The 27,898-nt window shown below is 44.5% G+C and overlaps 1 protein-coding gene across 10 annotated transcripts; it reads right to left on the bottom strand.

Annotated features, from left to right (window-relative positions):
* Positions 1 to 317: 317 nt before the first annotated feature.
* On the bottom strand, positions 318 to 27,735 carry UBN1 (ubinuclein 1). Of its 10 annotated transcripts, none has more exons than XR_009959990.1 (19): positions 27,672 to 27,735; positions 26,642 to 27,073; positions 25,104 to 25,190; positions 24,022 to 24,117; positions 23,602 to 23,736; positions 22,794 to 22,897; positions 20,512 to 20,950; positions 16,857 to 16,927; positions 15,351 to 15,480; positions 15,009 to 15,127; positions 14,323 to 14,451; positions 13,207 to 13,350; positions 10,075 to 10,125; positions 8,856 to 8,898; positions 7,280 to 8,509; positions 5,657 to 5,909; positions 5,253 to 5,342; positions 4,613 to 4,788; positions 2,622 to 2,693 (listed from the first exon to the last, which is right to left on the bottom strand). XR_009959990.1 is itself a non-coding variant. In XM_062588371.1 (18 exons), exons 2-18 carry the CDS (start codon positions 26,882 to 26,884, stop codon positions 2,641 to 2,643), a joined length of 3,417 nt encoding a protein of 1,138 aa, XP_062444355.1. In that variant the 5' UTR covers positions 26,885 to 27,073; positions 27,672 to 27,735; the 3' UTR covers positions 318 to 2,640. The 10 variants fall into 10 exon arrangements, 6 of the variants coding, with proteins under 6 accessions (XP_062444355.1, XP_062444358.1, XP_062444357.1 ...); XR_009959987.1 differs by having other exon boundaries at positions 2,635 to 2,693; positions 2,794 to 4,788; XR_009959989.1 differs by having other exon boundaries at positions 2,664 to 2,693; positions 4,536 to 4,788.
* Positions 27,736 to 27,898: the final 163 nt, after the last annotated feature.

Here is a 27,898-nt window from a genome sequence, read left to right as displayed (position 1 = left end):
TAATTTTTACCTTTGTGAATGAAAGGAATACACAGAAATCAGCACTGTTGGTCCCAGTTCTGAACTCCAGATGTTTTTTCCCAGCAGATAAAACTTCAAAAGTCCACAGGAGCACATCCATTGAATAATATGCAATTTTACAACCACAAAGTCTAGAAACAGAGCTATAATTTACTTACCATTTAGCAGACTTTAGTTAAAATGCTAATTAATTCATTAATCACTGAAGTAACAGCTGATCAAGAAATGATCATCCAAGCTACAGCTACTCTTGAAAACCAAATTGTGAAACTAGAGGTAAGGAGATGGAAAAAGCATTTTGGAAACTTTGAAACAATTTATTCAGTTGTTCTGTACAAGATTAACAGTTCTCATACCACCCCCACCATCTTCAGCAAGACAGTCCCAACACATGCACACACACACACAGATGTAATAGTAGTAAACTGCAGCTCTTACGCTCGAAAGGAACGGCCATACAAAGTAAGCGCCACGGGAGCCTCGCCTCCCCACGCTGTCACGGGAGTGCTGCGGGTGGCCTTGTCAAGGCAGAGCTGCCGGACTCCCGGCTCCCCGTCAGCTGCCAGGGCTTTGCGTGGTTCTGCCTTGCTGCGACTCTGCTCAATACCATTCACTCATTCATTATAGCATGTAAAGAAAAAAAAATAGCCCACAGAATTTCCACCAAATAAACATTTCCCTGAGGCAAGAGGCTTTGCTAAATTCCTAGAATGAGGGCATTCTGCTCTGGCCGTGCACGTGTGTGCTTCCCAGCAGAAGCATTCAAGTGAAAGCAAAGAGAGGGAGTAGAACCAGTACCTCAGGCCGCTCGCTGAGAGTCCCCATCCTGCCAGGTATTTAAACACTCTTTCAGCTACCATTGAAAGTTGAAGGTGCACAGTACCTCTCAGGATTAGGCCTTCAACGGGAACCACGCGACATCCACTGCTCAGAGTCCGTCAGTAACCGCTGTGCTAAATTTTGCTAACACAAGTTCTGTCTTTGGCTCTTTTGCTACAACCTAGGTATTTTTGTAAACAAATTTTTAATTTCTGAGCTGCATTTGCTTAAAAATACAATGTAGTGATCTTGGGAAATCATTTATCTTGGATCTTACCAAAAAATGGGGAAAACTAAAACAAATATTTGCTAGTATGCTCAATGTCAGCATCCTTCCCCAAAGCTCAAGAAGGAAGGCTGCAAGCGTTTCCTGGGAATACCAGTGAAGTCTACGTGGGTCAGTGCTGCTGCTGCATAATTCAGATGCGGCTATGGGGGCCTGAGAGAAGAGAGACTGGGAGAGTGGAAAAATCAAAACCCGTAAGCTCAGCTGGAACCATAGTCTGCCCTTAGCTATGCACAGATCGAAAGGGTATGCTCAAGGATCAGTATTTAGGTCTAACAGTTAAAAAATTAAAAATGAGATCCCCCAGTTCTAGATGGTCCCCATTCCTGCAGCTGTGACAAGCACATGATTCTAGTGCAGAAATCATCCAGGAGAGCATTATTATTTTCCAGAATTCTGTTGAGTAGTAGTGACCCTGGTTAACCTAGATCATTCCCTCTGCCCACCAAAGAGATCATGACTGAAGACCCTAGGAAAGAATGGCTTTAGGGGAAGGCTTGCACAAACTCAGATAAGAACTGGTGCTCTTGCTGGATTTGGTACTGTATTCACAGTCACCAAGACACCATTAAAGTCCAGACAGTGCAGCTTTTTTTTGATGTGCAACCATAAAAAGCTCTATTAAATAAAACAGAATACATCTTAAATACAGAATGATTAAAAAAGGGTTGAGGAGCACACAAAATAGGGCTGAAATGTGTATCATTAGTCCATTCTTGCTCCACCATAAAAGGCACTGGAATTATGTCTTCCTATACATGTGACATGCTGAGAAGTGTCCCATTCGATCCAATGCATTCAATGGTAATGAGGATAAAATTGAGCAGAAAAAAATGCATCCCTTTGGAGGAAAAAAAATCCAAAGAACAAAAGAAGTAGAATTCTCGATGTTCATGAGTGCATCTAGAAATGTCTCTCTAAAGAGTCTTCCTTCTCCTCCAGAGGGGAACGTCAGGTGGTTTGTTAGATTCACCACACAGGAAAAGTTAAGTCCTCCAATTGAGTGTAGCACAGTTTTATAGTACAATTGAAAAGTTAGTCAAATATCTTCAGAAAGCACTGGCAGTGCTAGAATTATCCAAGTAAATCCAAAGCAGAAAGAAGCACCTTTCACACGCTCCACTGGGAGACCAAGGAGGTAACTAGACTTGGAGGTACTTGGCAGATGTAGACATAGGTGGGTGGGAATCCACCAGCACCAGATTTTCTGCAAGAAAGCCAAGCCACCAGAGTCTCCTTGTAAGTTCTAGCACTTGCCAGTGCTAGGGAATGCGTGAAGGGCAGCAGCAATAAAACAGTGCTACAGATGCTTCTCCCATTAGGGCATAGCTCAAGGTGACCCTTTGTGTAAGGCCTTGCTCCGAAAGCCTCTGAGCAAATGCGCCAATGAGCTCCTCTTTGCAGTTCAGTCTCTCCAGTTGTCGTGAGAAAAAGACATAGCCGGTATTCAATCGTCATGACCTGTTCCTCTTGGTTTTATCCTATGTGTGCTCTAGCTCCCCTCCTTGCAGATGTCACAATTTCCGCTGCTGTACATTGGACCCTTTGCCATGAAGCTGAGAAGCATCTGAAAGAGATGAAAACCAAGTGGGAAGGGGTTTTGGCATCAGCTATGTGGAGCTGCATGCAGCTGGGGTAGCCAAATCCCTCTGCACAGAAAAACCTACTTTCCTCTTCAGCCAATGAGGGGTAAGAGGAAGCACTTCAGAGACATCTAGTAATTGGAAGCAGCCCTTCCTCTGCACCTGGATAAAAACCATGGGAAGGCCTGATAGTCGCCAGCGATCACTCAGCAAAAGCACCAAGCAGAGATTTGGATTGTTGGGAGGCTAGCTAGCCTAGCAACTTATGCTACCCTGTACCCCCATCTAGGAAACTAGAAATACATGGTATTTGTTGCCTAGCATTTAAAGGCAGGCTCAAATAAAATTGTTAGTGGACCTTTGCCATTGCAGTGAAGGCTTTGGGTGTTCACTGATAGCAACAGGATTCACAGGAGCGTAACCACCGAAATAAAGGAAGGGAATAGATGTGGAGAGAACAGAAAAATGCAGTGAAGAAAAAAAAGAAGTGAGAAAGTTTAAGGAAGCACAAGTTATCAGAAGCAACTAAACTAGCATCAGACTATCATGAACAAAGCACTAAGCAGGGTAGCAACAGCTTCTTCTCCAAGGCCAGGACAGTTTACCTCATGCAAGAGCTCAGTCCCAACATGGACCCTCTCTAAAGCAAGCAGAACCATTGCTAGAGCACCAGCACACATGCACCTCCAGCAGCAAATGCAGCAGTAATAACACACAAGCAACCACTGGATGTTCTTTGCTCAAATGTTTTTGATGAATGCTGGTATAAGCACTTCTGCTTAAGACATTAAACATTTCCTTACACCTGTAGAGACCTCTGAACACACTGGAGTCTACTCAGTTTTCAGACAGAACAATACAGCTGTGGCCATTTATTTATACATCTAGCCACAGTTTATTCCACAGAAAGAAATTAATATATTTTAAGCCCATGATGGTCACTTAAGTATCTACTTTGGCATAGCACAATTGATAACATTCTCAGAAATGATAGCACTGAGCTCAACCTCCAATCTTTATAGAAAAAGGCCAAGTAAGGAAGAATCCAGTGTGCCCTTGTAGAAGCTGTTTCAGTGGTCAGTTATTTCTAGTTGCACTTCATCCGCCCTCAGCTTCTGGCACTACATCCTGTCTAAAAGCAGCAGTCCATCAAAAAAAATCTTCTTCTAAAAGCCACAGTGAAGTCACCACTCTAGATTCCCTCCAACAATGAGGCAGAGAACTCCTCAGTGTCACAAAATACATTTCACAACTCTTGACCAACTAAAAATCAAATATTTGCTCTTCAGTAATTGTAAATTTACAAATCCAGCTTAAAGCAGAAGGCCTTCTACTCTTCCCTGTAGATCAAGGAAAGGTCTTTCACTTCAGTGATTGCTGCCAGTAGCTTCTTCTTCTGCTCCATCACATTGAAGAGATGTAACAACATGCCTCAGGTAAACTTCAGCAAAAAAAGTAAAGAAGATCAATTCTTCGAATTTTCACCAGCACACAGCACACCCTTCTTACTTCAGCAAACAAGCACTGTTCTCAACAGTCAAGGGCATTTTACCCCATGACTACTCTGCGAAGCTAGATTAACTCCAGCAGCTTGTCTGCACATCTACTAATAGCCTCAGTGCCATAAAATTAAGCTAGCACATCTACTCCCAAATCAGACACGTTACCCAGTAAGAGAATCACTATAGGAGCAGGTGCTAGGAGAGTAGCACTGAACTGTACTGAAGAGACAAGGGAGACTTGATGAAGAAAGTAGAAACAGCTGCAGCAACTACCCTGGGGTAAGCAACTGCCAGAAACAGGTGAGCCCAATCCTGCACCCTCACATTTTGATTTCCTGAATGCTGCACGGACCCCCTCACTTTTCTTTCTCCATAGCGCTACCATGTTTCTACACACTCACGGCCCACCAAACCACAGCAGGCAGGACTCCATTTATGAGCAGAGAGGGTGTTCTTCAGAAATCTCTCGTCTTGCACATTAGGTCTGCAGGCATCAAACTGAGGCAGGAACAGGCTTAACTGCAAAACCATCACACTGTCAACATCAAGTACAGCAGTTTCCATTCACACTACAAACCTGTTGTGAGGGAAATGCAGGCAATTAGCTCAGTGCACAGATGCAAGACATTCTGCTCCAACACATTTTATGTAGGTCACCAGTGACAAATCTCTAAAAGCCAGAACATTCAACCCTAGGCAGTCCTAGCAGACTGTACATAAACACGCACATCTTTAACCCTAGAATATTCTTTAGTACAACACAAACAGCAAAGCTGAGTACCTCCAGGAACCAATACTTGCTATAAGCACTGACAGCTCATCATTCCACAGCTGAACAAGTTTGCACTGGCTAACTAAACAGTAAAGGCTGCAAAGGGCTAAACCTAGCTTTGTATCTTGAAGAGGCTACAGTTTTTAGCAAGGACTGCACCAGTCTGACAATATGGCAAACAACTTTGCTTTCACCCCTAGAAAAAGCATCTGCAAAGGTACAGGATGACTCATGACGCAGAAGACAAACAAGACTGTCTGACAAGTTACCTGGCAAACTTTGCGGTAAATGAGTGGACAGGGCAGAATGTGGGAGTGGCGCTGCATGGTGGGGGCTGGAGTGCAAGCCAGCTAGAAGACCTAGAGAGAAAAACAAAGAAAGGAGAGGGAAAAAAAGAACAAATACACATTGAAGACAGGAACAAGCAGAGGAGCTGCAGCAGTTAGAGCTTATAGCTTAGCCTCCAGCTATTGGGACTTCTAGGATAGCTATAAGGATGTGCCCAAGGTTCTCCAAATGCAATTGCTAGAGATATAAATACACAAACTACAGCATGAAGCAACAGCAAGAGAGATGAGTTTGTCTGCAACGGGTCAACACAGCAGAGCAATGGTGTTCTTGTTATTTGACAGCACAGGCACAAGTAACATGCACATGCATGACTGGCACTCACTGTGGCCAAGGCCATGGTGGAAAGTTCCTGGGGCAGGTCCTGTAACTATTGCATCCTTTGATACTCCTGCTTTCGGGGAGGAGTCTGAACTGAAGGAGATGACATGAAGAGGGAAGGAATGAATAGGAGAGATAATACCTAAAGGGGTGGAGCTTAGAGCAGCTGGCAGCTTTGGATTGCTGGACTTGTAGGATGGAGACAGTACACTTAAGGAGGAAGAACTTGTTAGCAGCACAGCTCCACTAGTTCCTTTCTGAAAGGCAACAGAAAAGGTCAGTCAGGGGTGGAAAAGCCATGGCATTTCATCATTCATACTTAACAAGGAACTGAAAAACATGAAGAGTTCAAGACTTCTGCCATGCAAGAAGCACCCTCCCAGCCAGGGCCCAAGAGCTGCCAGCTGCTGGCCATCAGGAGAAGCCCAGGACAGTGACCATCCAGCCACTGGATGCTACGTTCTTCTAAATTTGAATGTACTGTATCTGATCCCATCAATCCCTTACTTTAGAACTTTGCCTGCGATAGACAGGGGAAAAGCCTAAGCATGCGCTATGATTTCCAGGAAAGAAGAATCTTTCTAACTTCCAGCAGCATATCATTGCTGACAACTCAAGGCATCAAGGCTTGTTATACTCCTCTACCCAAGAACGTTATTTTCTTAGAGATCTACTCCACTGCTGAATGCTTTTCAGCTATCTCAGTAACATATAGGGTCCAGAGGCTGAGCAAGATACAGTTTTCAGGACCATTTAAATATATGTATTTAATTGCCCAGTGATCCTCTCTGAGATCTTTGAGTGCCACAAAAGAAGGCAAGTATGAGCAGCTGCCAAGTAATTAATATGAAAGCGTTGGGAATAATTTCTTGTTATGGATGAAAAATAAAGCTCCTGTATCATTAGATACCAGGACTGAAAAATACAAGTCTGTATAAGTAACCCAGGAGTCCTTCACAAGATATTAAATCCCATCGAATTTTCAGATCCTGAATCTCGCAGTGTGGCACTGAGGTCAATTCTAAACATCACTCCACTCAGTTATAGGAGTGATTGAGGAGCAACAGGAAGTGACAAAGAATAACCACCCAAGACAGCTGGGCAGGCATTTTGAGTTTACAGCACAGTATCACAGGTTATTTATTCAGTTGATCAGTAGTAAAAAAAAGTGTCACTAATACTAAAATAATTTAGGAAAATTTAAACAAGGCCAAGTTTTCAAACCCAATTAAAAACAAATTGGTAATTACAATTTCAATTTATGCAGTGATTTCAATTTTCATGGCAACTTGTCTCATTGCACTTCCTCTAGACTTAAACGAGAGCACTATTGTCCCCACAACTCACAAAGTCAGGCCAAGACAACTATGTAGACTACCCAGAAATTGCACTATTTTGCTTATTTGATACACTAAACTGAAAATGAAAGCTTGAGTTCTGGAGTGCCAACCCATGGCAACCACATCTTTATAGCCTATGCAGGCAGGATTCAGATAGTCATTCAAGAATTTCACGAACTTCTTTTGAAGTTACAACTTTACGGCATGTCTTAACAAGTTAGGAGACTGCCTGAAACAGTGCCATCTGTTCTCCCAGCATTAGGTTAAGCCAGCATACTCCTGCTTACCGGCACAGAGGTAGAAGATGCAGTGCTGCTAACAACAGCTGGCTTTAGGGAGGATGTCAGTAATTTGGCCACCCCTTGAGTACCCCCACTAGAATCTCCGTTTGAACCACCAGGCGGTGCTACCAGAGTCAGCTTCTGGGAAACGGGTGTTTTCTTCACTGAGGAGCTTGGGGATGAGCGGCTGGATGTCTGGCCCGAGGAAGGAGTCTGCACACCAGGCAGCAAGCTACCAGAGGAGCAGCCCTGGTTTGCAGAAGCTCCAGATGAGGAGCTGCTGGAAGAGGCTCCATGCTTGGAGAGGGAGCCAGAAACAAAGGGAGATTTGTAAGATTGTCCTGAAGAGCTAGACCCACTTGAGTGCTTTCCTGTGTAGCTGAGAGATGATGAGGATGAGCCTGGGCTCTTGTGGGAGCTGGTGGAAGTTGGGGTGCTGCTTGGTGAAGCAGAGGAATGGAAGCTCTGAGCTTTGGTTGATGACTTGACCTGCTGGAGAAGTGCACGCTGGGGCACTGGGGAAGATGACTTGGGGTTTTGCAGTTTGACAAATGGAGCTGGGGATGTGAAAGTTTTCTGTGGCTGGCTGCTTGAGTGAAAGACCTTCACCTGAGTGCCTGGCACTGGGGTGGAGGTCTGAGGCCCGTGGCTAGGTCGGAGCAAGCTGTGGTGTTTCTGTTTAGATTGGTGTGCATCATGAAGGATTTTGCTCGGGGAGGGTTGGCAGGATAGCTCTTTGTAATTTGAGCTCTCTGTCTTTTTGTCTTGAGAGGACTGACCCAATGCCAGTGCCTGCTCAGCCAGGAAATTTAGAGGAGACTGGAGGGAACCAGCAGGAGGTGGTGTAGGGGAAGGGTTGGATTTTGGAAGTGTCTTCTTCTCCTCTGAGGATGCAAGAATTGGCATCTTCTCTGATGGAGCTTTTGGAGGTCCAGGAAGAGTAAAGTCAGGGCTCCCTCCTGCTCTGCTGTTCAGCACAGCCAGCTCTTTAGAGACTGCTTCAAGTGAAGAGGTGGGATTATGAATTAAGTCCTCATCCAAAGAGTCATCCATGAAGGTAGCAGAAGTGCCAGTGCTGCTGGCTGCTTGGGCTGACCCAAGGGTCAAGAGTTCTCTGGTCTGGGTGCTGTTTCCCAGAGCTCCTCCCTGGGGCTCTGATGACAGAGCCAAGGTGCTGCTTGAGTGCATCAAAGGAACAGAAACTGGGATCTTTTTATCTGGTTTACAGGAAGATTCCTGGAACAAAACCACAACAAAAGGCAGAGTTAGAACAGAGGCAGAGTTTCTTGCTGAAAAGTGAATGAAAGGTTCCTAATGTGGGGAGGAGAGGCACAGAGAGTGTGATCTGTGCTTGATTGTCCCTCCATCCCTCCCAGCTGGTACTGCACTACAGCCAATGTCATCGATTTTAGCTGCTGCTCTAGTAGATCTCAAGCCCTGTACAGACTATCATGACGATTTCAGGGAACAATATCCTTGTATCTAATGTATAGGGGGCTCAAATGTAGAGCCCCTCTAAGAAGGCAGTTTCTTGACTTTTAGGATATGTCAATCATGAGAATAAGAAAATAAAAGAACTCACCTTCACTTTCACCTTAGTGGGGACTATAACTTTCTTCTTTGCCCTGTTTGAAAGGAGACAAAAGAAACACGGGCTCACTGAATGCCCTCAGGGAAGCACCCAATTAAGGAGCACACTTGGGTGCTGTTAATGATGATCCACTGAGTCTTTTGCAAAGAACCAAGGGAACAGAGGCAGCATCTCAGGTTGCTAGAATTCAAAACTGTATGACATTTGTTGCTGCTCTAGGAAGCCCCAACTCCCACACAGGGGAATGAATTAGGGAGCGGAGCAGTCTTTGAAATGGTAGCAGAGCAGTGAAAGCACTCAACAGACACATCCTGCACCAGCTGCAGGGCTAGGCGCTACTACAGGAACCCAGGGTTGACCTGACTATAGCAATACCCAGACAGAAACTAATACAAAGACTATAATGGAGAAAAGCTCTAAATTTATTTTAGGTTCCAAGAAGAAGCCAAGGATCCAAAAGCATCTGCCAAATTCACAGAAAATAGATCACTTTATGTCTGGTCAGATGCAATCTTTGGTTCAAGACATCCCTGAGCTGCTGGAATTGTATGGCTGAGGGAAGGTGGTTCTATGATCTACTTCGTATGCTCTTGCACTTCCCCTCATCGAACCAGTGCCAAGAACAGTACCCTCTCTCAAACAGCCTAAGTCTGTATGACTGTCTACTATAGACTGCCAGCAAGATCCACAAGACTTTTTGGCATTAAAGCACCTGCCTGGCTGGATTCTGGTGGCTCTCCTGATTTGCCACCCACAAGCCTCTTTTACCCCCCTTCACTAGCTTCAGCTCATCACACCCCTCCTTTAACCAGGCAACAAAAAAGAGGGAATCCAGAATTCAGTAAGAACTGACTGAACAGGTAGCAGTAATCACAGTGCTGGCATCACACTCCATTTTACCTTGATTTGCCTCCCAGGGACTAGAACAGAGGCCTGACTACAGTCTGGTGAACAATGCCAGGAGGCAACTTTGCTTCAGAGTTCTTACTTTATTCTTATCTCTGAGTCTACTGCAAGGCACCTCAGTAAGACTGTTGCTGGGAGACAACACACACGAAGAAACTACTCTCCCTAGACCTCCCCAAGTAACACAGCGCCAAACTATCTGATGGGAGCCAAGCAAGCTCAGGTGCTCCTGCATGATCCACCCAGACCCCAGGGAATGGAGTTCACCAGTTATCACTCCAAAGGAATGCTGCGCGATACTCACAGGACTGATGTGAGGTGTCCGTGTACACGCCTGCTCTCCTTAAACAGTGTCCTAAGAAGGGAAGAGAGCAATGAGAAGTGATATCCAGCAAGACCCAGTAGAGCAGCTGGGATCACTGGAGAAAGAGCTGCACAGTACAGCAGGGGACTTAGTGAAATTAAAACCACAGAGAGAGGAAACAAATATCCATCCCTTTTCCAGGAAAATCCTCTTAATTCCCCCATTCAATTCCCTCTCTGGGGAGCTATGCTTGGAGGCGCTGGAGAGGCCATTAAGGCAGTTGCTGGACAATAACTAAGGAAAAAGCTCTGCCAGCTTAAAAAACTGATGGCCAACTGGAGAGGCAGTACAATCATCCTAGATGGGTGTTACTGCTGCCACAGCAAGGCTGGCAGATCATCCAAAAGCTCTTCACCAAGTTCAAGGGAGAAAAGTTACCTTCCTCTGCCTCAAATACGGCATTAGAGTAACATGGATGAGAAGCCTTCAGGCTTTGCATGTCTCTGTTGCCTTTGTGTCCTCTGCAAACAGCTGAGGTGACTTCTTAAATCAGCACAACCATTTCTGTAGCAATTGTCTAACTGCAACCAATAGAGCTTCATCCAAAATCCTGGGCTACTGAGACTACATAAACCAGCATCTCACACAAACACTATTTCAGCCAGAAGAGCTGCCACCCATCAGCTGTTCTTAGATGTTAGGGAGAAAAGCTCATAAATACACCATCAATACTGGCACACTGAATATGCTTTCCTTCTGTTACTACCATACTGAATTTTTGAGACACAGACTTTTGTTGTCATCCTTTTTCTTTTAATAAGCCAGCTTATTTTAACCATATATTCTGTTAATTGCCTTTTAGTGCTAACCAAGAAAACAATCATGGCAGGGCACCTCTGAACACACACACACACACACATACACAAAGTTGCCAGTCTGTCAATCTTCAAGCTCCTCTTAAAGATGAACTTCTATGCTCTTGTTGACAGCGAATCATCTGATCTGTCCATAAAATTGTTTCTAATTTTCCTAGTGTTTCCAATCCCTCCCCTTCCCTTCTGTGTGGCTGTCAGCCTATTCTCTGTCTTTAGACCACAAAGTCCCAGGAAGAGAAACCATTGTCCTTTAGCCATTGGAAAGCAAACAGAAAAACTAATTTTCTTCGGTTATTCTCTAGTTAACTTTGCTGTAAGGCTCTTCTACATTCAGTGAGATTCTTAGGGGAACATCTTAATGTTTAAGAACAGTTTCACCTACAAATAGGGGGAACAGATTTTCACTTTTCTGTTATTCAAGGAAAGAGTTTTTAAAAATTAGCCAGCGGGGACCCCCAAGCTGGTATTATCATCATTAACTAAGAAGGAATCTGCACCGATTTCCTAATTCCATCATTCACCTCACATACTGAGCAGCTCACTACAACCATGCACATTATTATATTTCATGTGCACATGCAACTGCAATAAATGGTCATGCATTTTTCCAAATGGATCTGTAATTTCCTGCTCACGCTTATTGACTTTACAAACTGGAGCCTACTTCTTCCTTCATCCCCCATGAATCCCAAACATCAAATCCAGCAAAGAAAAGTGTTGTCCAGCTCATTAAATGCAAAGAGACACAGATTCCAGCAGTAGGACTACACAGGTGTCCTTTCTTTAAAACTATCGAGCAAAACAAAGCAGGCCAGAAGCTGATGACAGTCCTAGCAGAGTTACTCTGCAGTTTGCATGACTCTCTGCAATTGCCAGCTCAATGGCATGGAGCATGGAGGGCATGAAAGAGCAGTGAATACACAGGATGTCATAAAGAAAACCAGGCCTAATTCCTACTTACTCTGTTGACTCTCTTCAACCTGATTTGTTTAAGTCCCTAGGTCCCTAAATCTTTCTGCGTTGCTTTCTTTCAGGAATACTATAAAAACAGGAAATATAGGGAACACTATACTATTTTGAGAATACTAGGAAAGACTTTGTAAGTGTCTAAAAAGATCCTTTGTGACAAGGTTTCCAGAAACCACAGGCCTGTCAGCCTGACTGCAATCCAAGTTCTAACTTGGAACCCACTTCCAGTGGCATCTACCAAAGGTCAATACTGAGGCCAAGACCACTTAGCATCTTCATTAACAACCTGGATGACAGCATGGATTGCACTCTCACCAAGTTTGTGGGTGACATGAAAACATGAAAACAAGAGTATACCCTAGAGGGTAGGGCTGCCATTCACAGGGACCTTTACAGGCTAGAGGAATGGGCTAACAAAATCCTTGTGAAGTTCAAAAAAGACAAACACGAAGTCCTGCAGCTGGGATGGACTAATCCCATGCAACAGCACAGGCTGGCACTAAGTAGCTAGGCAGCAGCCTTGCAGGAAAGGACCTGGGAGTCCCAGTGGGCAAGTTGAACATGAGCTGCCTTTAAAAGGGTGTACTGCTGAAAGCAAATCATACTACTAGGAGGCATTAGCAAGAGTGTAGCCAGCAGGTCAAATACTTATGCCCCTCTGTTCAGCACTCGCGAGGTCACATGTGGAAATAGCATCCAGTTCCAGGGCCCCCACAGTATAAGAGAAATATTGACAAACTGGAGACAGTCCATAGGAGGGCCACTAAGATGGCTAGGGAGCAAGGACACATGACATATGTGGAGAGGCTATGGGAACTGGGTTTGTTCAGCCTGGAAAATGAGAAGGCCAAGAAAGGATCTAAAGGCAGTCTTCCACTATCTGAAGGGAGAGGGGGCAGGGGGGGAGAGAGTGAGTGAGTGGGGTGTGAGTGTGTGTGTGTGTGTGTGTGAGTGAGAGAGAAAGAGAGATAAAGAAGATGGAACTAGATTTTTCTCAGAGGTGCTCAGTAAAAGGCAAGAGGGAACAGTCACAAGTTGCAGCAAGAGAAATTCTCATTGGAAATAAGGAAAAAGATCTTATGAAGAGTGATTAAGTACTAGAACAGGGGCCCAGAGATGCTGTGGGAACCTCCATTCTTGGGAGATTTTCAAAACTCCACTGGACAAGGCTCTGGGCAACCTGATCTAACTTTAAAGTTAGCCATACTTTGAATAGGGGGTAGAACTAATGACCTTCTGAGATCCTCATGATAAGGAATCCCTGCAGTACAATATGATTCTTGCTCACCTGGCCTGCATCCAGCCTTTTGGCCAGAGGGGCTTCACCTCTGCATCTAGGAAGGTCTTCACATAATCCTCCAGAGACTGAGCCTTATTCTTTTCAAGCTCATAGCCATCCAATTTAATCTTCACCAAGTGGCAAAGCAGCTCCCTGAAGAACAGGAAGATTTCAAATATAGTTACTCAGATCAGCTTTCCCCAGATGAAGGTCATTCTGTTTATGCAGGGCTGGATGAATATGCTAAGACATGCCTGGCTCTGCATGATTATTCTGGATCAGACCATAACGAGCCAAGCCCAGGATTCCAAGTCCAGTCATTCCAAACACTTTTCTAATAAAATCAACCCTACACTGACTTCATAAGAAAGAGGACAGGAAAGGTACATTCCTGAGTGTTTGTCTACACATGCACATACATAGATGCACTAGAGGAAAAAAGCCTTATTACCCCTTCCCATACCAATATCCTGAAACAACAGAGGTGGCAAACCAGTGCCAGAATTACAAGCCTCATTAAAAATCACAGAACAGAACCTCTCCGCAACAATTTGTGCTGAGAGGCAGTGAGATCTTGCAGGAAGTAAAGCTTTCTTTATTCTAAATGAATCAGCGATCCATGTAGCAGCACCCCACTCTGTTACAGATTAAGATGAAAAAGACAGCATGATTTATTCTCATTTTATCCTTTCTCACTCTCCCCTTCACCCAGCCTTCTGTTCTTTGTCAGCTACCTGGATGTCAGGGGCAACAGCTCCCACTACCTTTAACTGTTTTCATAATCAGAAATCTGGTCCTATTAAAATTCTAGTCTGTAGGATCTCAGAATTCAGATGAGTTCCTTCTTTTCCCAAAGAAGAGTCACTGCCTTTTGGCTTCTGCATACTGAGGGTTCTTACCACATATCTCAGAGCTGGCCAATGCCTGAAACCAGGTTAATTTTGGAATGAATTTAAGGTTCAGATTTAATAAATGCAGTAGTGCCTTCCACATACACAAACCTTCAAGTTGCCTGTTAGGACAAATGATGAGTCCTGCTCTGAAAACAAGATACAAACATTTGAATGCTTTGCATCCAGCTTCCTGGAATAAGACAAGTCATAGTCCACTTTAAATTGCGCAAACCTGATTTCATCGTTCCACTGAAATTTCTTTCGAGGTCCCATGACGCGCTTGCCTCCCTTCTCTTCGTCGTCCTCATCATCAGAGCAAACTCGATCTCGCTGCTCTTTGTCCTTTTCCTCCTCCAGCATCCTAAAAAGGAGATAGAAATAATGTGGAAATCATTGTCCTGGAAAGGTGCAATGATCACTTAGCTAGGTTTGAAGTCAAGATAAAATATCTCTGAATAAGACTGTTCAGAGGTCTCAATAATTGAAGATAATGCATGGTTTGGAAGAAGGGCCTGAATTTCTTGCTCTAGCTTGTAAGCTGATCTAAGTGTTCAACATTAAGGAATTTCTTTCCCCTAGTACTGGCTACCGTTACGTATCTGACAATGTACAGGAGAGACCACAGGACTGATCCAGCCTGACTGATCTTAGATTGCCATGTTCCTAATTACAGTTTGGGCAGGAAAAAAAAAAAAAAAACCCTACAGCCATGTTCTTGTCCCATCAGTGCTGCAGTAGCTGGCACCACTACAGACAGTGCAAAGAACACATACAGCTTAATTAGGTTAATTAATGCCTGTCATCAATTTTCAAATACAAGAGAGAAATAGGAAGAAAACTACATGAGAGCAGCCCACAGTTCACACAGAACCTGCTGAGAAGAGCTATAGATGCAAAATGAGCAAATGATGAGCTTACTTGGCAAATTTGGCCTGAGTATGGGCTTGGCATTCCTCCTGGTACTTAGCCATCTGCTCTGGCATGGCCCTACCAATGGCATCTTTTAGCTTCTGTAGAGGCTCCTTCAATCGGCCACCCTAAAGTGCATCACAGAAAGAACAAGGTCCTACACCGCACGTTGCAGCCAAGAGACCTCAAATCTGGCAGGTCAGAGACTTTGTCAGTTCTGAATCCACAGTGCTGGGGTGGCTGGCTCATCGCTCAGTGGAGGACAACAGTGCATAATGTAGAAAATAATTGTGCTCTGGAGATCAGAGGTAAGAGCAAACAAGATGGGGCTGTGCTGACAAATTTACTCACCTGTTCATAGAGATAAAGCTTACGGGCACGTTTGATCAGAGTGTCCTTACTGCAAGGAAAGAAGGCAGCCAGGTGGGCGTACACCCCTGAGCGGATCTGGCTGTTCAGCTCTCGGGTCTGCAGCTCTATGCTGAAGAACAGGACAGACAGAACATGTACCAGGGATCTGACACAGATTCTCTAAGCGATATAAATGCAATTCTGACACCTGGGGAGTTGGATGCAGGGAGAAGACGGAGAAAGCACAAGTGAAATTACACAAAGGTTCATTAGATTTCAGAATCAATGGACTCAGGCCATTTCTCCCAATCTGTGCCTTTCATTCTAGTGCAGAGTATCTTGAAAAGCACCAAAAGTATTTCAGGAGTTTCCATTTATTCTGCATTTCTTCCTGGCAGCTGAGGTGCAGGAATGTCAGGCAATGACATGACAGAAGTATACGCTACTTATGTCAGATGCTACTGCAGTCTAATTCAGGATAACATAGAATAAAATGTTAGCTCTTGTGTCTGAACTTACTTGCCCGTGTAGATTACAGTAGATTGTAGATCCTAGTAGATTAGGTTAGTGTGTGCCAAACCTGTCTACACAGTTATATATGACTTAAGAGACTAGCTTTTTAAAACCACATCTTGGTGGCAATATACTTGTAAACATCCCTAACTGATTTTAGAGCAGATTCATATAGATCCATTTAAATCACTTCTGAAAGTGGTTAAAGTTACTAGCTTTTAAAAAAGATTGTGACTAGACTGTTCATGCAGTCAGTGCTGGAATGTTAAAAAGTAATAATCAACACTTGAAAGGAGTGAGAAACAGACTCCCAAATTTCCCTTCAACAATTCCCTTCGAGTGCCTTAATAAACCTTAATAAAACTAAATCTTCTGTGTAAGTATTACTCTAAGATGATCACAAAGCTGCATGCATTCATCAGCTTTCTCCAAGCACTTGAAGAAGAATGAAGCCATTATCAACAGCTGCATGAAGCAACACTGGCATTCTGTAGATGGGGGACTCAAAAATACAGAGCAATAATGGAGTTCCTCCAGTTTACACAGAAAACCAGTGGCAGATTGGGAACTAAACTCAGCAGCCTTATCCCTGTGACAAAATATTCCATGTAGCACATAACTTCAATAGCAGGGAACATGCCTGACATCTCTAAGAGGAAGAGATTTACTGTTCTTGTATGAAGCTATAGCCACAGGTCAAACGACCAAATTTAAGTACACAATATCATCTTGAAAGCAGGAGGCCTCAACACATCCCCTCCAACCTTTTCCTAACTCAATTATATATCTCATTTCAACATAAAATCATTTCTAGGAGACATTCATGTTATCCTAGGCATGTTCTATGTGGAGGATCTGCATGAGCAGATCCACACAACTCCTGCTAAACCTGCTGCTGAAAAAAATGAAATGAAAAAGATAATTTAAAAAAAATGCTCTGGATATTCTTTTTCCCCCACATTAGTTCCACTCCTCTTCCCTGGTGGCACTTACTCCAGTATGATGTTGTTGATATCCTGAGTGAAGAATCTCTGTTTTCCTTCTCCTTCTGCAGCTCTGGCAGCCTGGAAAATAACGTAAGTCATTCATTCACTTACAGGTACAGACAAGCACAAGTAACCAAGTGTTTTTCAAACCACTTCAGAAAGACTGTAAAACAAGGCACAGTTTCACCCCACCTAGTTCTGCACCTGCTACCCCACATGCTGCAAGTGGGCTAAATGCTGCAGTCCCCTGACTGAATTCAGAGCTCACCACCTGTTCCAAAAGGTGGACAGGACTGTCCAAATCATCATCTGGAAATTCAAAGTCCAAACAGTCAACTAGCTGGAGAAGGGTTGAGCTTAGCTCACTGATGCTAACCACTTCTTCAACAACTGAAGACTGGGACACTAGCTCGAGCCCTGTGTGATATATGCCTCAGGATGAATTTAGCAGCTTCTCACTTGGAGGGTTTGCTATGCTTGATTGCAATGAATGACAAATGAATCCATGGTGCTCTGCAACCTTTGCAATCAGACTCCATCCTATTCTGTTCCTGCCACTCTTTTTAAAGGCAGTGCACCTATTTAAATGAGAAAGGCTTTTGCACAACAGGAATCAGAGGATTTTTTCAATAAGTAACTGAAGGGTATACTGAAGCCCTAAATATGTAGGGCACCATGTTCCTGCTGTCACTCAAACAGAGGCACTGGATGCTGCACACCTGGAAGAGGAGGAAAGACAAAGGGAAGCAAAGGAGGTCAGATTTATGTTGCTATGTTCAGCCAGAAGCATCACACCCATTGGAAGATACTTTGAGAATGAAAAATGCATCAATGCTCAAAAGTCTCCAATTTAGTCCACATTAACCATGTCAAATACCATCAAGCCGAAAGGTCCAATTATTTTCCTGCTTTAATGCTTCTCTCTTCTTCTAGGCTAATGAAGCACCACCAAGCCTGGAACTGGAGCCACTCTCTTGGCAGCAGGTGCAAACCTATCTCCTTTTGCTCCACCCAACACTATCACTAGACTTACAGGAAGATATCTGGAATTCCCCACTGTACAGAAAGTGTCAAGAGGAGAAGGAGCAAAGTCATCTTCTAAATCAAGGGACTGGCAGAAAAAGGCCAAAATGTGAATTGCAAACTGCAATCCTACCTTACCTATGCCCTTTCCTCTTACAGCTCCCTCACTTCAAGTCCAACAGGGCCATTTGAACTGGTAAGACCATGACCTGTCCACAAACCCCTCAGATTCTGGATTCTGCTGTCCAGATATACTCCATTTCCTGGGGCAAAGGAGACTTTTTTTTTTTTTTTTTTTTTTTGAAATTGTCTTGCTTGGCGTAATTCCTACAGGAAGATGGGATGGTTCTAGGACATGGATTTGGTTTCACGCTAGAGCTGTTAGATTCAGTAATGTGAGCATAGAGCTTGCCCCTGGAACAGGAACATTCATCCTAGTCATGCTTAATGAAGGCCAGGGATACTTATCACCAGGCTTTCTAGATCAATCCAAACACTAAGCTAAGAAACCAACAGAATGAATAGTAGCCATAGAGGCTATGTTATTTCCTATCAATACCATGGAAACTAAAAAATCCTGTTCAGGAAGCTCCCTAAACTATGACTGCAATACAGAGAGCTCTGTCCAAAAAAACCATACCCTTGAAAAATATGTCCAGTGGGAAAAATAATTCCAAAAGCTTAATGAGAAAGCAGAAGACTGCCAAGGAGCTTTTATAGTCTCTGCTGAGTGGCACAAAACTGATGCAAGCAAAACTGGGATTAGCCACAAGGCACCACATCAAGTTATTAAGTCCTTGCATGGGAAAGGAGACCAAGGCATGATTTTGAAATCTCTGAATTTAAGGTTTCAAGGTTCAGGCTGGTAAGAGATGAATTTATGCCTGGAAGGTAGACATTCCTGAAGTGGTCTCTGTTGGCTACAGGTCATACACAGCTGGTGCTATCAAAAGAGAAGACTCAATATGAAAGAAAATCTTCAACACGACAGTTATTTTAGGAAGGAGAGTTTTAAAATCAAATCAGTTCAAGTGCAAGAGAAAATGTCTCAGGCTCCATTTAATCCATGGGATTCTCCTACCTGCTGGGATGGAAGAGACCTGGTTTTCAGACAGAAGTACAGCACCTTTCCATTCCCACTTGCAGTGGAGTTCATGTCCCCAAATCCTGACTGACCCAGGGGGTTCAGTTTGTTGAATCTTGCTTTTCCTACTTGATTTCTTATCCTAATGTAGACTGTCCAGCAACAAAAAAGAGCAGCAGGAAAATCTGAGCAGGAAAATCTGGTGGTAATCTGCTGTTATACTATCTTGCAGCAGTATAATGATTAACATGGTATCAAGGGAGCCTCTGTAATATTCAGCTTTAACTCAGATATAGTTCAGAGGCAGTTTTTTCAGTGTTATCCATTAACAGTATGAACAGCAATCTTTCTATCAGACACATTTAGCTGTGGCAATACTTCAATTCCTGCTTCTCTTCCATCTGCTCATGATCACTATACACATTTCAGATTTCTCAACAGGATACAGTTATCTTTAATAGAAGCTTATCTTTAGTAACAGGAGTTATTAAGTAACAGATGCTTAAGTAATAAGTGCTCTAAGATGACCTTCTGCCCCAGAAGGCAGAATACACCCCAGTGCTGAGGTATAAGAGCACTATTTAGGGCTTAAAATCAATGTTTAAATGCAACACTAGTAGCAGGACTAATACATCTCAGCACTTGTTGGCAGAATGATGTTGATAGCTCTTACATCAGAGAAACCCTGTAGTAAATCTGAAAGTGTACTTCTTTGACATACCAGGAGATGGCTCCTTGACCAGCACCTAACTCCCACTTCACAACACTAGTTCTTAAACTGGGCCACAGCCTTTTGGAGAAGATGGGCAAGCCCCACAGAAGTCCAGTTGCAGGAGTGGCTAGAGGAAAGTGTCGGGATCACTCCTCTAGAAATTAACGTATCCCACTCCCTAAGCAGTACCACAACAAATGGGAAAGGAACTCAAATGGCCAGCGACGTAGCTCCACATGGGTGCTGCCAAATTGTACCCATACCTTGCTGAAGGTCTCCACATGTGCCTGAAAGAGGAAACAGTTCTAACAAAATCTCAAATCCAATCTATAGGGCTCTTCACACCTTCTCATGCTGTGGTGCACAGGTGCACCTATTCATTTTTCATACAGAATTCTGTGTTCTACTTCATAGATGTTTTCCTGGTCACTATAGCACATCAAAGCTATTATGGTGGAACTTGGCCCCCAGCTTCTCCAGTACATATTTTAAGTCCATTCGTGACTTATTTCCAATGACTTCAGAAATAACCTATTGCATTAGGTCCATACTTTGCCAAGAGACTTAAAGAAACCCTACTAACAGTTGAACTCATGAGTGTCATGTTCATCAGATAACAAGGCCAAGGACCAGCACTTTGCCACTGTGACATCGGAGTACTCAAAAAAGTGACTTGGCCATAACAGAAAACAGGGTGATATAAAACTGTGATACCACTTGGTGCTGGGAAACCCCCCCCCCCCCACTACAGCACACTCTGTCTCAAGCCACCCATGAACCCAGCAAAGCTTCTCCTGCTCTGGTAACCACACAGTCTTGCTGCCTCCCAACTATCTGCCATACCTGAGTCAGTTCTTTGATGCGTTTCTCCAAAGAGGCTGGTAGTCCTTCTGGAAGGGATGGTGGCTGCTTGAAATCCTGTTCTAAGCCCACCCCAAGAGGATCACTCCCATCCTCCACATCATGAAAGGGACTCCCCTCTGGGGATTCACTGAGCAGCCTCTCCAAGTCTAGATCAGTTAATGAATCCATAGCAGTAGCTGCTTGAAGCAGGTCATTATCACTGGCCTGACCGAAGAGTGAGAGCAATGGGTCAGACATCGTCTCCACCTCCTTTGGGGCCGGAGGTTCTGCTGGTGAAGGAGTCACCACGTTCGGCTCGTCATCTCTTTTCTTCTGAGCTTCCTTCTCCTTCTGAAACTTCTTCAGCATCTCCTTGACACTAAGAGCTCCTGAGTATTTCTTCTTCTTCTTCTCCTTACTCGCATTTAATGCTGTAAAGCTGTAAATAAAGAATGGAGGAGGAAAGAAAAATAAGAACGAAATAAAACAAGATCAAGGAGAAAAGGATACCTTCATCCCAGTTCACTTCAGCTATATGCACCAATCCTCTGGAAGGCCTTAACCCCTTAACCCATTATACCAGGAAAAATAGCTACGGCCTTGAGAGGCAGTAAGCTAAGAGTTAAGGATAAGACTGAAAGCCTGAAACTTCAGCTAAAGTACACATGCCCCACATGACACAGAGCATTTACATTCATTTTGTAATGTCTCCCCCTCCCTTTCTTTCTTTCTTTCTTTCTTTTTTTTAAGCAATTTATCTATCAGGTATTCTTCCATCCAGTCCTAATCATACGTAAGAATTTTAGTTCCTTGCCTGTAATCTATCAGGCTTTAAAAATGCATTTGTCTCATAACTCCTATGCCAGGTTTAATAACTATTGCCTGTGAAATAGCAGTCAGCAAATGGAAATAATTAGGATGTTTAACCTAACTGCCCTCAAATCCATATTACTGTACCAGAGGAAACATTACCAGTCTGTCAGAAATGAGCAAGACTTGAGGATACATATGAAACTGCTGTTCTGCATGCTCCTGCCTCTGAGATCAACTTCACAACTGTTTTGAGGCCATGGATTCCATTTTAAGGTATATAGCATTGCTTCCCTCTAAACAGCAATTCTCTCTCCATCTGTGACCCTCTATCCCAGGGACCATAAGGTAAAGCTCTTCTCAGCTGTGCAGTTTTTAATTGAGGGGAAGAGGAAAGATTCCTGTAAGAGGTTCATCATCTGTGGCACTGTTCACACCAGGGACAGGACTGCCTCAGTACAGAACTTACTTTGGTGTAAAAATCCTCTCTCACTCCAGAGAGGTAATGTACCTTAAAACTTCTCCATCAAGTTATGCTCTTATTTAATCATTCACATTATTGCAGAAAGGAAGAACTGGAAATGCACAAACAATTAATGCACAGTGACTGAAACAAGAGAGAGTTAGTGTGACAGCAGCTGATCATACTTGATGCTTCTTGCCTCTATTAGAGCCAGCACAGTATATTCCCTTATTCACTACTGAGGAATCACACACTGGTTCTACCCCGTCAGACATGCGGGTTTCGTGCTGCCAGAAAACAGAGCCATGCAAGAAAAAAAAAATCCAAAAGAATAATTACAGGAAGGAGGAGATACACAGGAGAAAAATGCAGCAAGAAAGACAAATGCAGCAGATACAGAAATCAAAACAAAACAAGTACGGACCAATGGAAAAAATGAGAAGACTACTGGAGACAACTCACATTTATGGCACAAAAGGAGAAAAATTCCAAAAGTTGAGCACTCATCCAAGAATCATTTGGGGCAAGAGCACAACTATTGGTGAGGGGTGGCAGCAACACATAACTTTCCTTTCCGCTCTGGATGCCCATGGCCTTCAAAACTCTTTCTCCCTGCTAGCCAGACACTTACAACTCTGTGTTCATGCCCTTCCTTCCTGCCTTTCCCCCTTCAACTTCCTCCCAGTATTCACTCACTCTCTCTCTCAACAGTGTCCTACATCTGTTCCCACTCTTACTGTTTAAACAGGTCTCCAAGAAATAAAAGCATTTCAGGCACCTGCATCCCTCTCTTCTCCGACACTCTTGCTGGGGAGCTATGCTTTTTTCCAGACCATGAGCCTTTTTTTTTTTTTTCTTGAAGCTCTGAGTGGTGTTTATCTGTTGGTGTTTACGCAGCATGCATCAAAGCAACCTTTCACTCCAAAGTGTACTATTGTGGTATAACAAATGCCACCAGTAGCCTTGAAGCAAGGTGACAGGCAGCAAGCCTCCCCCTACTCCTCCTTACCCAGCTTTGGGGAACTTGGACTTTTTTGATTTCTTTTCCTTCTCATAAGAATCATCTTTCTTCTTCTTCTTCATTTTTTCACCGCCATCTTTCAACTTCCGCTTCTGGACAGAATTAAAACCAAGTCAGAATCACAGTGTCCCCTGATCCTAGAATCGGAGCAGCACCCCCAGAGCTACTTTGGGCCCTTCACTAATAATCTGAGATCAGCTCATTCCCTAAAGGGTGTATTAACCCTAATTACATACAAATATCACTATAGATCTGGCACATCTGGTCTTCAACATTTCACCAGTGCACCCAGCTTTTACACTAAAGAAGATCCTATCAGTGAAGATGAAGGAACACTAAGTGCTCTTACTGTCTACCCTTTCAATCATGTCACTTTAGCTTTATGAAAATGTGGTTTTCTCCAAAGACTTATTACCACAAAACAGAGGTGCTGGCTTACCAACAGTCTTCTCTATCCAGTGCACCTCAGATGAGAAACAGAAAAACCCTCTAATATTTCTTGGCATCCCAATAATGCAAAACAACCCTTCAGGGTGACAAAGGGCTGCCCTTATTTCTACACTAGGAACCAGGGAACACCACCAGTTGTCTCATATGTGCTAGACAAGCTTCATTTCACTATCAAATACAGGGATAGAATGGGTTTTGAAGAACTCATTTACAAGACTCTACATCCCTCCTCTTTATTCCATCCACACCGATTCACAAATCCTTCTCATATTTCAATATTCTTTTCATGCAGCAAACCCACCAAGCTCTAACACAGGGAATACTCCTAGAAAGCTGGCCTGCTGACCTTGGGAGTTTTCTTCTTTTTCTCTTTAATGTAGTCATCTTCATCATCAGATGCTTGCCGAAACTGCAGTGTTCCTGAGTTGATGTAAAACCCTCCATACTTCGTAGTTAGAGAAGCTGGAACAAGCTCATCATACTGGTAATAAAAAAGAACGATCTATTGAAATTGTGTGTTTTGTTATTTTATTCTGTGTTTGAGCTACTTGGAGAAGGGAATGGGACTTGCGCCTCCCAAGAATAGATTAGGCTGTGGATATATCTGCTAACTAGCATTCTTCTGCTATACAGTTGCCCCAGGACTTCTCATTACCCAGCTCTGGTACGTTCCTTGCATGTAGTGAGTTAACGTTCTCCCCAGGCGCCAGCTCAGTCCCCCCAGGCACCTGAGTTTAACCACCCTTGCACCTGCCCAAGTACTCACTGCTTCAGAATTATCAATGAAGGAGTCAGATTCGTCGTATCCATACCCCATATCAATCAAGTCCTGCATACGGTCCTTTCTACGTCTCTTGCCACCCTAAGCAATAAAAGATTGATGATTGCTCATCTTTCATCTCTAATTATCACAGGAATAGCCCTGATACAGGACACATTCTCTCCAGTATAGGCAAGAAAATGAGTTCTTTCTCCAAGCTGCAGTAGAACTAAATAACTGATTTCATACTGTAATCTAGGATACAATAAATCCTGTTTTAGGCCCTGTCATATGGAACAAAAATGGTGCAGACATATGAAACAAAATGTTGACCTAATAGAAAATCTTTTTGACAGGTTAACTTTATGCCAGCAAACTTTATGCTGGATCAGGTGTGCATCCCTTAAAACCTTCTGCCAGGGCAGAGATGGATTGCCCTTCCATAACTGCCAGAAAGGTAGTACAAACTTTGTATTGTATCAAACATACACACAGTGCATTAAGATGCCCAGTTCAGCAAATCTGTGTTGCAAGATAATGCAGCAATTCATAGATCCAAAAATACCAGTTGTAGAAAACAAAACATAGTTTTGTTGCCATCTATAGAAGTAAAATAAGAGGAAGAGCAGCAAGGAAATAGGTAAGAAATTGGATAAGCTTCTCTCACACTACCAGGCTTAGCACCATCTTAAGGGTAGTAGGTACCAGAGCACCATACTTAGGCACTTAAGAGACTATACTGTGCCACAACTGCAAGAGCCAGAAATTTATTTTTCCTTAAAAGATTAAATTTCATATATTCAATTTATTATGTTAATGCATTTTGCTACCATAAATGAGATTGAAATTCACTTTAATCAGATTGTCATCTGATTTAAGAATGTATCTGGACTATTTTAGTATACCACAGCCCTGAGATGAAAGAAAAGTACACAGAAAACAGCACCTTCCAGCCAAGATAAAAGATTGCACAAGAATAGGAACGTAAGAGCTAATGACCTTTAATTTCTATTCAAGTACTACTGTTTGAGAGCTAAGCATCATTATTCATTCTAAGGAACAGCAAAATATAAAAAAGAAAAACATACATATTTTTCTTCAAACTTCCTAGCAAGAGCCTCAACTTCTTGCCTTTCATTTTCTTCATCGTTGAAGGGATCAGCAGGATCCTTCCTCTGTAGAAACAAATAAAGACAAAGCCATCAGAACCAGCTCTGTCACAGTGCCACAGAAACCTATACCACGTGCATTAAATCCATGGCTAGAACACCCAGGCAGAACCTCAGACAATCAGCCTTGAGTATGGTATTCTGAGAGTGGTGTTATTCTCAAAACAAGTCACCCAGAAACAAGCATACAAAAAGGTTGAAAAAAAAGAGGTGAAGGAGACTGATGAGAGATTAAGCTTCTTAGAGACAGAGAAAAACACAAAATTGTAATGAGTGGTATATTCTCTCAACTCCAGTCATGCTCTCACAGAAAAGAACAAGACGACGGTGAGACAGTACCCTGTTATCAGGCTCCAGGTACTGCTTAAGTCCTTCCTCTTTTTATAACTGCTCTCCAAGAGCTGATGAACAAATCTGGGGCACAACCTTCTCCTCCCCCAGCAGCTCTTCACTTCACATGAATGCTCTTTGGCAGATAGAAGTCAAGAGAACTTGCTTTTACCCTGTTCTTTACTGCATATCATTTCTGCAACAACTTGTAGGTGCTCTCGTGACACTCGCACAAACATTTATTGTTTTGCTATAGTCTCTAGGTTTTGAAGCCGCTCTCTCAGCTAGTTCTGCACCTATCTCTGCTTCTCCTGACTTAGTCAAAGGAGCATCATGGGATTGTCAACTGACTGTAAAATAGTTCTGAAGAGCAGGAAAAATGACTAGAATCCCACTGACCTTCTCAAGCATCATTACCCTGATGTCACAAGCAGCAGCGGCAACGGTGCTGCGCCAGGAAAACAGAGCTCCTCGACGTCACAGTGTGAAAAATACTGATCTTTTCTAAGTACTTTTTTATCAGGAAGAAAAAAAAGAAACACTGAATACAAAATTTAGGCACTATATTAATTGGCATCCCACCGTATTTTGAAATATTTTTTTCATCAGGCAAGTAGAATTGTCAGACAACATCTGAAAGCGTACTAAGCCTCAAGCAGGAACAGATGTCAAGCCCTAAGTTGGAAATCTTCATGTGCAGTAGAGGGGCATCCTCAAAAAGATATATGTACCCACTGTTTGGAAGACATTGCTGCTTGCTAGCAAACCAGATACAAAGAAACACTTTAGATCCAGCAATTTCAAATTGTATCAGCATTTCTTGACAATGTGTCAAACTCTGCCAAGAGCATGTCACCTAATTGATGTGAAACTCCAGGGAAGACAAAGCAACAAGACACTGTGGCCTGGCAGCAAGAACACATATCCAGCCATCAGATACCTTGGATTTTAATCTCAGCTCTCCTACCAGTTTGATGTTTGACTGCTGACTAATCATTTCACCTCTCAGTGCCTAGCAGGTAACACACAACCAACTCTCGTAACTATTAAAAAAGTAATACTGCAGAAGTCCTCGAAAATTTCAGACAAACCAGATGCTTCACCACAGGCCAAAAGAGGATGCTTACCTTGTCTCCTGAAGAACTACTTTTTGCTTTGACTCGACTACTCTTCAGAAGGTCTGGGTAGAAAAATTCTGGACAGCGTTTGTGATCCGGCTCGAAGAGAGTTAGCGTGATTCGAACTGCTGCTGCTGCAGCCGGTTCAGAGTCCTGTGGATGCTCTGCATCCTCTTTGCGAGGCTTTTTCAAGAAACTGGAGCTTAGCGGGCCGTGGAGAGTGGTGAACTGAACCCTGTGGGGTTCCGTCATGGCGACAGCCGAGTCTTACCAGTTCTCATGCCATAGTCCCCACCGCATCAGAAAAGTTCTGCCCAAACCGCATACATGCCCACAAGAGGACTTCACTGCCCAGTTAAGGATACAGGAGGGCGCTGGAAGCGGATCGAGCTATTTGAAGTTTTCTTAGGAAATGACAGGGGCTTGTGCCGTTAGCGCTTGCTGCAATCATTAAAGGAGGACAAAAAGAAAAGAAGAAAGTCAGTGCCCAGACCAGAGCTGCTTCCGGGGCTGGCCGTCCCGGGCTTTTGTACCGCGGTCCAGCCGCAAGATTCTCCCCTAGCACCACGCAAGGCCCTTCCCAAAGGCTGGGGGAGGCACGGCGGGCCGGGAAACCGCACGACCCCCACAAAGCGGGCGGGACAGGGCCGCGCCGGGCTCCCCCGGGCTGCCCCAGGGCACGGTGCCGCCGCCGCCGCACCTCCGGGCCGCCGCCGCGCCGGGCCCGGCCGAGGGAAGGCGGAGCGCGCCCGGCCGGACACCGCGACCGAAAGCCGTTAAACGGCGGCTGCCCGAAACGCGGCCGGCCGGGCCCGCGGCCGCCTCCCGCCCGGCGCCGTCCGCCACCGCGGCCAGCCGCGCCGCCCGCCGGCACCCCCAGGCCGCGCCGCGGGGCGGCGGGGAGCCGCCGCCGCGCCGGGGGCCGGGCAGCGGCCGCGCGGCGAGGGCCGGGGCCGGGCCGGGGCCGGGCCGGGGCCGGGCCGGGGCGGCGGGGCCGGGGCGGCGGGGCCGGGCGGGCGGGGCCGCCTCCCGCACTCACCGCTGCCGCCGGACGCCGCCGCCGCCGCCGCCGTCTCCCGGGCCGGATCCGAGCGACGCTCCTGCGTCACACACAGGGGGCGCTGCCCTCGCGCTGAAGCCGGGCGGCGTCACAAAGCCGCGCGCCCCGCACCCAATCAGCGCCGCCGCGGCGGTCACACCTCGGGGGAGCGTCCCGGCAACGGCCGGCCTGTCCCACGTGACGGGGGAGGCCCTATCCCCTCCGCC

Source organism: Rhea pennata, chromosome 15 (assembly GCF_028389875.1).
Source record: "Rhea pennata isolate bPtePen1 chromosome 15, bPtePen1.pri, whole genome shotgun sequence".
Taxonomy (NCBI): domain Eukaryota; kingdom Metazoa; phylum Chordata; class Aves; order Rheiformes; family Rheidae; genus Rhea; species Rhea pennata.
Note: the sequence above shows the minus strand (reverse complement) of the source record. Positions and strands in the feature narration are given on the sequence as shown.